The sequence below is a fragment of the Olea europaea genome, chromosome 20 (assembly GCF_002742605.1).
Source record: "Olea europaea var. sylvestris chromosome 20, O_europaea_v1, whole genome shotgun sequence".
NCBI classification, from domain to species: Eukaryota; Viridiplantae; Streptophyta; class Magnoliopsida; order Lamiales; family Oleaceae; genus Olea; species Olea europaea.
This window is the reverse complement of record NC_036256.1, coordinates 20032687-20043391: the sequence shown is the minus strand read 5'-3', so window position 1 is coordinate 20043391 and position 10705 is coordinate 20032687. Positions and strand designations below refer to the sequence as shown.

Sequence of the window (10705 nt, the reverse complement as noted above, 5' to 3'; positions counted from 1 at the left end):
ACTACAAGAATTAAATATAAGAATTTCACCAATCATACATGTCTCAATCAGTACAATTATCTATTTACTGGCAAGAATCAAATATAAGAATTTCACCAACACATAATCAAGCAATTGACTGTAGAAAACACAAAATTCGACAAAAGTAAATCAAATCACCTAACAAGAATCTGGCTTAGAATACATTGTTCAACGGAATATCCAAACAGTAAGTTCTCTTAATGCTTCAGATGAACAGCAGCACTAAGTAAGGCCTATTTGTTGGACATCTAAGAACAAGGAAATTGAAACCACAAGATGAATAAAATCTAGAAACTAAACGCTTAAACTAGTTATAAATATAAACCCCAGACCCTGCAATTTCTTTCAACTCCTGCTCATTGATTTTTGTCTTCATAATTTCAGACTACCAACGACATACCAAATGCTATATAAGCCCCACAAAAGATTACAACAATTCATTTTCTTTTGTCTTCAAAACCCAGAAACTCCATAAAACATACCCCTCATCTGGTTTAGACAAAAATCCGAGTTCTAGTAAATTTTGATGAAAGTTAATGAAATTTGTGATTAAAATTGATAAAATTTGTGGGTTCATGAAATGTGTGGTTGAAAATAAGTTTGAGGAAAATGAGTTTTAGTGAATGGAAGCCTAACAGGGTTAAACTAAAAATAAAAATACGATTGAGTTGCTGATTTTTTCCGTTTGGGGTATTACAAATGGAACTGACCAGGGACAAGCCTTTTTTTCTCCCATGGCTGCTCTTTTCTTTACTTTCTCTTGATTCGCTATATCTTGCAAATCTTCCATCAAGGATTCAAGTGGATACTTGCAGTTTCCATCTGTACAGGAACTTTTTCCCATTGTTGAACTGTCTGCCTCATTAAGTGGATGAACATAGTTGGTAAATTGTGCAGTACTGGTTAATCCATTTCCAGGTGTTGGCATGAATAGGAAATCAGATGGTGGTTGCACTTCACATCTAGTATTTCTCAATGACCTCATAGGGCCCTGCTTGGCTTGTGAAAAGGATTAGACATCATATGTGAACACTTTAGTGAAACAAATGAACTTAGCAACTTAATTGAATAATTTGAACTTAGCATCTTGTTTTAACCATTTTGATTATTCTTGAGTTGCCATGGCTTGATCGTTCCATATTCATAGGATCTATAGCACTTCCAAGTCAATCCTAAAATGAGCATAGAAATGAATTGCATTAGATCATATTGTCTCCACAGTAAAAGATCCAGGATTCTCTCCATCAGAAATAAGAGTGGCCAAAATGCATTGCATGTGGCTGTAAAAGGTCAGGATACTTCTGTAGTATAGGAATTACTGGAATCCGATGACAATATTAAATGAACGTGACAAGAAGGGTAATACAGCTGATCATATAGCCACAAGGAAAAGCCTCTTTTAGGTATCAATTTCTTGATATGCTTTTAGCAAGATAAAACCCAATTCTTCTGGTTTTCGATGGTCTTCATTTATCCTACTATTTCAATGATAGTATTTATTTTAATTTTTATTTTCATTTTTATTTTCATTTTGTTTAGATAGTCCTCCATTACAAATTCACTTATGATATAATTCTCTAGTTCTTGAAAGTAGAGGCCTTCATTTCCCTGGGACCCTATTGTCCACAAATTCCTTAGAGCTGACCTTCGGCATACTAAACCTGTTAGAATTTTAGTTGTTCAAAAAAAATAAATAAATAAATAAAAAATAAAATAAAATAAAATATTTTTGGGTTTAACCATGCAGCCGCATGAGGCCCTCCCGAAACTGGGAGGGCCACTTGCATTATAATCATGCGATTGCATGGTTATAGCCCATGCGTTCGCATGGTTATACAAAGTGATCGTTGGGGATTCGTTTTTTACTGTTTTTCTTTTGAATTTGGTGCCTTTTCAACATGATTTTGCACCATTTTGTGGGAACCCTTCATAGCCTATAAATAGGTGTTCCAATTGCAATGAAAAACACTCTTGAGAAAATTAAGAAATTCACCACAAAATTATTCTCTCAAATTATCACATAATCAATCATATATCTATTTTCACTTGTTCTTTGTGAAAGATACACTTTGCTTTTGGTGTTATTCACACAAAGGCTTGTTTAATCCTACAAACTATTTGCCGGAACTTCTCAAAAGTATTGGAAAGGAGGCAAATAACGTTTGAGGATAGCGTTATCATTTTCGTGTTCAAACCTCTTATTATATCTATATTATTTCCTCTTTGGTATTATCAATTTTCTTCTCTTCATTGCTTTAAAATTTTCAACACATTGAGGTGAGTACCCAACTGTAAACTTCAAGATCTCGTGGGATTAGTCAAGGTGCGAGAAAGTGGACACTCATGGTCATAAAAATTAAAAAAAAAAAAAGAAAAAAAGAAAAGAAGAAGAAGATATCCACTTAACAATGACATTGGCGTCTCGATGATTTCTTACAACATTATATCAAGTGAAAATGTTACAACGACCATCAACCTGTAACACATAAAAATAATGTATAATAATCCGGATTAAACTCTAACTTAATGTAGACTTCAACCAAAAGTCAATTTAATTAATCTTTTTTATTATAAAAAGGATTACAGTATATTAGAGTTTATATAAATATAATTAAAATTTTTAAAAATTTCTAAACAACTGGTTCATGACCGGACTGGGCCTCAAATTTTGTTGAGACGGCAGACGGTAAGCAAGGATAATTATCTAATGTCACTAAAAATTATTTTTAATGATGTTACTGCTACTTCGGGAACATTATTTTTACTTTTGATTATAACACCGTTTTTATTACGAGTAGACATGATCCGATTCGAGCTTGATTTCAATAAAAATATGAATGAGTCGAGTATCATTATAAACTCTATACATGGACCAACATGTGTTCATATTAGACTAGAAACATATTCATTTTTCATTAGTTTTCTCTTATGTTGGAAAATGACTTATAAATGAGGTTATTTTTGGCATAATTTTGAGTGGGATCTGTCATCTGTCCAATGGTTTTGGAAGATTAGGGTGGATTCATGTTCTCCTTCGTGAAAATAAGGAAATCATATATTTACTTATGAAAATGATGCTTGGGTGAATGTGAAAATGAAGCTCAAAGTTGATGAATTAGAACAGGTTTGTGTTGGAGGGAAAATTAATTAAGTTTGTCCCACGTGATAAAGGCAAAGACCACTTTATATATGGCCACGCTTCGAAATGGCGTAAGCATGCGTAGTATAGAGGCCCTCTTCATGTGCATGCATGGAGTTACAATTTTCAGGTCGAATTAACACTTCAGACTTTAAATTTGTGTACAAACGCAATCTGCTTACACAAATATCGGATCGAATGGGCCAAAAATTAGCCCATTAGGATGGTCCACTCCAACTCCTAAAATTCATGTCTCAACTCCCAGCCTGTTAATTTTCCGTTAGAAACTACTTATACATTCAGTTGTCCTTCATTCTAGGCCCACGAAAATTTCGTACTTGTACATTCAATTGTCCTTCATTCTAGACTACGAAATTCCTTTTGCATATTATTTTCAGTTTTGAAATTTTTTTAGTTTTGTCTAAGTCTTGACGGCCATGTACAAATATATAATCAGTTCGTCCTTGTAGAAGTTGTAATACTCAGACTCTACTAATTTTTCGTTATATCCTAGGAGACAAAAACTTAAAATGAAATCTCAAGTACCTACGATGAGATGACAAATCTTTTTTAAGAAAACTATGTTTACATAGGCCTCGATTTGCAAATCCGTTTTCTTTTAGCCACTGTTATTTATGCAGTTTTAATTACTTATTATGTTCTTTTTGAATTTAACAAAACATATTATTCTGAATTTGTTCTAACATTTTTTGCATCTAAAAAATTTGTGTGTGGAATACATCTCACTGTTTAAACAAGAGATAGTCTTTATTTTAAATAGTCAACTCTTAACATCATGTCCAAGATACTCTTACAACTAACATTTTAATTTAAAGAGTGAGTTTAGCTCTCTAAATTTTCATTCTTTATAATTAAATGCATTCAAAGTATTTCAAATTTCAATATAAGAAAATAATCTATAGTAAAACTACTTAAAATAGAATATAGAGAAAAAAGTAAGCCCTTGTTTGAGCCACATTATTTTTATAAGAATAAATTTTTAAATAGTGTATTGATGAAAAATGAGTGGCTAAAAAATAACGAAAAATTTTGAATTTGCAGATAATATTATTTTATTGAAGAATGTGGATTGAAAATATATCAAATCACTGTTTAAGAATGTATTTTTTGAAAGAATTTGAATTAAACATGGCCTAAATTTTTTGGGAGTAACAAAATTAGTGTTAAATATAAAGAACTTGTTGAAATATTTCAAAATTTTAACTCTCTAAATTTATAGTTGCTTTCCAAATGATAGAATATGATTTTAAAAAATAGAAAATCCTTTAGAGATGCTCTAAAATGTTGTGTAAAAAGTTTATTCATTTCACTTTCGCACCGTATGTCACATGATAAAATGTTTATTTAAAAAAAATAAAAATCAATTCATCAATTAATGTCATTTAATGGTGCTGCCAAATACATATAACTGTTCGAGTGAATTCCCGCAAGCGTACGGGTTCGTTGACAAGTAATAATTGTGATAAGTAAAGTATCGTCCCACAGGGAATAAGGATTAATTCTAGGATATTTGATAAATTTGAATTCGTGTTTGTGACTAAAACTATCGAATGAATAGTTAACGGATTTTTAAAACTAAAATTTATAAAAGTAATGGAGGTTGATTTAAAACTCGAATATGAGAATGTATTGGATTTCAGACGCCATTGAGTAACGCTTAGTTCTAATTCTCAACTAGTGTTAATTATCTCAATTTATGCAATTGCGACGATCGATAATTCCACAATTATTTATTATTCTTTTCCAAGATATAATAAACCTATGTTTACCACGAGACGATCCTATTCCTAGTTCGAATTCATATGGTAAACATGCATTGACATTTAGGATTATCATATAAGATCGCACACGCCACAAATATTATTCCTAATGTTTATTGCGCGTGTGTCCCAATAATAGTGTTCTACCTATCGTGAGTTTTCCAACACTACGAATAAGCAACTTATTATCCTAATGGTGCGCTAATATTAGAACAATATAAATAAGCATATTAATGGAATCACAACACGATATTTAAAATAAAAACACGTGTCTCAAATTAGAACTAAAAATAAAACAACTTTGTCATCCATCCAATACAGGAGAAAAATTAGCCTAGCATACTGTTGGAATTAAACAAAGAAAAGTGGAAAGAAATCACCAAAACTCGACAGGACATGATTGACTCCACGAATTTGCTTGACTTTTGCACGTGTATTTTGATTTCTCGAGTCACAGGATCAGCTTCCAACTTTCTGTTTATCAAAATATATATGTAGCAGCCGACAACCCTTTGTTTGAATCCAATAAATGGACTTGAAAATTCTGTCTTTTTTTTTTTTTCAATCCACTTGCTGCCACCAACTTTATATATATATATTTCAATCAATTTACCATTAATTCTCCTCCCTTCTCTGCCTCTTTCTGTGGGTATGTATGTATATGAATTAAATCACAAGGCTGCCCCTTTTTTTCTTCCTCCTCGCCGTAGTAGTTTCTCTAGGTAAACTTTCCTCCCTCAGCCGTGTGATGTGTATCTGCCACTGCCCAAGTTTATGTATATATCCCAGCAGCCAATTTCTCTTCTTGCTGTAGGTTTGTATGTATATTAGTCAGCAGTAGCCGTTTTTTTTCTCCCCCCAAGCAGCCTTTTTTTTTTGTGAATTCTGGCCAGCGACTTCTTGTGTATATATCTCACCTCTCTTCCCCTCTAATTGGTGTGTAAAATATATATAAATCAGCCCCCACAATCTCCTCCAGCAGCCGCAACTTCTTTGACTCTCCTGTCGGCAGTTTTTTTAATTCCCTCCGCTCTCTAGGTTTTCTTTTTTTCTCCCCCCTTTATGAAAACTAATCTGCATGGTTTTTAATAGTAAAACCTAGGAAATTTTCAGCTTTGGTCCCTGAAGTTTGGAGAAGCATTTAAAATGACCCCCGATAATTAAAATGGCCCACAAGCGCCCAATTCACTTTTCGCCAATTTTTGCTTCTTTCCTTTCCTTCTTCGTCCAAGCACGAGCTTTACCTAAGAAAATTAATACAATAAAATTTAGATTATATTTTGCCAAAAGAACAATAAAATTATATAGTTTAGAGCACCGAATAAGTGTAGAAAATACACTTATCAATAACAAATCTCAATTCTAAACATAATTTATTCATTAGAAAAAAAGTCTACAATTTCTGACCTCCTAACAAGAATGCATTCACTAGACAAAAAGAAATCGATTAACTAAACTCAACTAGATAGGAAAAAATAAATCTATCGATTTTCTTTCTTCTTTTTCCTTAATTTTGTTTAATTTACCATATCATAAACATAAATATACATAAAGAACATTCACAAATACAAAACTGTGGCAAAAGGAAGACAAAAAAGGAAAAAACATATGTATTTTCAAAAATTAATTTGAGAGAATAGAAAATGAATAATTATAAAACACACACATATATAGAATTTGTTTATATCCAATTATCCCTTGACCAATGCACCTCAGCATAAATTCGGACATGCAATTGTTGTCACTGCCTTGCGTTATGTAGGAACTAGCAATTTCTTTAGATGGTTGTCTGTACTGTGTAATTATGTCCACACAAACTTGAGTCAAATGTTTGAATACATACCGAACTTTGAGTGTGGTCACGTTTTACTCATCGAACTTAAAATTGCACCCCATTACTCGTTGAACTTTATGCATTTGCACTCTATTACACACTGGATAACTTCCGTTTCTAACTCGTGCCTATGTGGATGATGGATGATGGAATGTATACGTGGATGTTAACTCTCTCCATGAACAATCATTTTTCACAAAGCATGACTGCTGCTGTTATTGTATAATCTTGTGGTCTTTGCTGTTATTGTATAATCTTGTGGTCTTTACTTGTACTCTGTATTAAAACATGGCTTCTTCTTTTTTTGGCTATGTTAACTGGGTTCTTCTTGGCTATATTAACTAGTTTTTCCTTTGTTCCATGTTCCCTATTCAAAGAAACATTATAGTTTACAGTGGTAAATATACCTTAACATTAATGAAACTAGTAATTAGTTTATTTGTTTTCAGTTTAACATGGACAACTACATTGGTACAGGTTAAAGTTGAACTAAAAATAAAAGAAGATAACCTATGAGATTTGAGGAACTGTAAGGAGAAATTGGGAAAAGGGAAAATTGATCTATGATCGAGTAACAAAGCTTTTTCTAGCATATTAGAGAAGGCACTTGCAGAGAAAAAGAATATTGAAGTAAACTCATTGAACTTTAGAAAAAACAGGAAGTGACAAATGGTGCAGCATGTAGAAGCATATTCATCACTCATACAATATTCATTACTCAGGAAGTGAAAGAAGTTGCAAAATTTAAACCACCACCATCTAGACAATTCGAAGAACAGCAACATCCAAAGAACATTCTCAACCAAACTAATGCAGACATTCAATGAAGATTGTTCCTAGTAAATTAACATGAAATTAAATCCCAAGACTTTTAATCAATTACATAGGTGAATACATTACGAATCCCTTTCCTTTCGTTTTCCATTCTCTTCCGTATCTCCTTTTCCTTAACGGATGGCTATATTGAGGAATATCTCCACGTCCTCTTCTTCTATACCTTCCTTTCTTCAATTGTATGCTTAGGATTAGATGTCCCCAAACAATTACATCTTGATTCACGTTCGCCGCTAACACCACTGGACCAACCGTCATCTTGTAAGGAGTTTTCTTGGCCGTACGAAATCCATCGCCACAATGTAGACGTCATTTCTTTTTTGGGCATTCCCACAATTGGTTCCGTGACTTTCTACCAAACAACAAAATATTATTTCATTTGATTGCACCTGTTGCTTCTATGAAAATGTTCTACTATGATTCGAGGGAATAAATTTGAGAAATTATGAGCATGCTGTCAACCACTAATAACGAATCATCAAGATCAATACCAGCGTACAACCTTCAATTCTCAAACTGCCCGAAATGGATAGCATTTTCATTATACACATTTCAAATCATCCGACCGCAAAAACATTAAAAATCTAAAAAAGATAAAGAAAATATGTTCCCAAGTATGTAGAAAAAATGTTTTGAAATCAGGGGCAAAGCACATTGGTTATGCTGATGAAACTTATCCAACATTCAACGGATTAAAACTGCTAATTTGAATTTCAACACGTCCTATATATTCCTTTATCACGACGGAGTTTTTGTTGCCATGTTAATCTGAAAGACGGTATTCCGGTCCCACATTAGAAGAAGAAGCACACTGTTGGAATTTCATATACAATCTGTGTAATGGACTTTGTCACTTACAAATTGAGATTTCTATAGAATAACCCAGCATATACTCTATGTTAACTAGGTTTCCTATAACCTGAATAATCGATTGCTCTGCAATTTCTGCGACATCTTTGAGAATCGGGCCATAATCAGCATAAAGCATATCCGCACACCTTAAGCTGTTGATAAGGAAATAATAATTTATAATCTGGCTTAGGGAATTTCTCATGTATATACTATAAAAGATGTGTCCCTTAATTATCTGTTGTTTCCCACTCCATTTGGATAAAGCAATTCAAGAGGGAAACGAGGTTCTCATCTAGATGCCTAGCAAATGAGATAGTCAGTAAAATTGAAGAAGCTGCTGAGCCTCTTGGTTTTGATGTTCGAAAGAAGAGCTACAAGGTATTCAATTTTTTTTAGAGCTTTTTGTAACTGTCATTATAAAAATAGATAATGCAATATCTACCTCAGTAAGGATTTGAAAGTGGCAAACATAAAAAAAAAACTAACAAAATGTTGTCTGCACCCTAATTGATCCCAGATGAGGCTAGAAAATGTGAAAGCTGGAAGAAAAGGAAACCTTAATATTGTCACTGAGGTACCATGAATGCCGATCATCTCATGTGTTCGAGTTCAATTGTAGCTACAAGATTTGCAACAATTTCACATTGTGCAATGTGCTTGAATCAGGTTTTCCAAGTTGCACCTTCTCTGCATATGGTTGAGGTTAGAAAGGCAAAGGGAGACACTCTCGAGTTCCACAAGGTATCCAAGTCTGCTTTGATTTTGTTTTATCATTTATCTTTTGGATAAATTTTATAATGAATTGTCATTTGTGTGAATATGGAGATGCCAAAAAAATGCTGGGCGTGCTAGCCTGTTATCTGTGGTGCATCTCTTCTTCAATATATTTTGCTCAGTAGAATAAATCGGAGCAATATGCTTTAGAAATTCAAAGAGTAGAAGAAAATGAGTTGGCATTGAGCTGAAGTTTGGAACTGATTTAGCGAAGAATAGAAACAGGTTTCTGATATATTTCCTTTCTGAGTGATTGTCTTAACTAAAGCTTTCCTTGTATGAGCATATCTTTCACAGTTTGCCACTTCCTACTAGAGAATGACCTAAACATAGAGTTTATTATGGATTTTTATGATCAATCTTGGTTCCATTAGACAAGAGAATTTGAAGAGGATTCCCCGACGGTGACTGGAAGGATTTGAATGAGAAAATTTGGCTTAAGCAAGTCCACTTTGCAAAATTAAAAAATATTTAGAGAACTACTTGTCCCCCGCTCCCACCCACACCTCATCTTACCATGGCTTCTGGTGCGGAGATGGATGATATTCTGCTAAGTTGGCGTCTAGGGACTAAACTAGCTAGGGCAGAACAATTCTTCAAAATATCAACGAAGATGTCCAAGTTTTTGGAACCTCGAGAAGACATGCTCGTGTGGGTGATGATCTCATCTTTCCTTGGTCTTACAAACTTGGAATGCATTGATATCTTTTTCATGGTGCTCGACTGCTCATCATGATATAAGAATGCCTCGATGCCTCGATTTTAGTATAGTGTTCTTTCAACATCCACAAACAGAAAATGTCATCATCTCTGATTAGCAATTCCAACTTTTGCTGGTACCCTTTTGTTTCTGAATTTCGGGTATGCAGTTCTATAAAAAACTTTCGACGAGCCTCGAGGAGTTTGGAAAACTGAAGATGACATGCAGGAATAAAATTAGTTGTTTTACTTCTATAACGAAGAAAATAAGAGTCACTCTCTTCTGTGGACTGATTAAAAATGATGTAAAGGTTCAGGTTCTTCATTCTTTTGTGTATTTTGTTGTCTTTCGTGGGATTTTTCTCTCCCGTGGAAGAATATAATTCAAAGGGATTTTCCGATTATTTCTGGTGATAAATATTGTAATCCATTTCGCAATGTTATAATAAGAAATTCCCACAATTTGTTTAGGCAGAACTCGCTTCTTGATAACAAGTTTTTTTCTGGTTTACAGTGGCTAGAGAAAAATTATTACTAGACAGTATAATTATGAAAAAGTTTATTTTCTTCAATATTGTTTAGTGCTCGACTGTGGTTGAGTTTATCTGCATGAGACAAATTTCAATTTAGAAACAATGTGGTTGAAAAGAAGATGGAGAAAAATATACTTCGAAAAAAATGGGAATCAAACATGCTCCAAATGGAAAAAAAAAAAAAAAAAAAAAAAAAAAAAATTTATCTAGAATAAAATTTTATTTCTGTTGCCTTTTC

At 33.2% G+C, this 10705-nt stretch overlaps 1 protein-coding gene across 1 annotated transcript; it reads left to right on the top strand.

Annotated features, from left to right (window-relative positions):
- Window positions 1-8449: 8449 nt before the first annotated feature.
- On the top strand, window positions 8450-10580 carry LOC111369182 (CBL-interacting serine/threonine-protein kinase 3-like). Its single transcript, XM_022990657.1, has 5 exons — window positions 8450-8458; window positions 8726-8839; window positions 8979-9035; window positions 9128-9202; window positions 10105-10580. The coding sequence occupies exons 1-5, from the start codon at window positions 8450-8452 to the stop codon at window positions 10315-10317; spliced, it is 468 nt and encodes a 155-aa protein (XP_022846425.1). The 3' UTR covers window positions 10318-10580.
- Window positions 10581-10705: the final 125 nt, after the last annotated feature.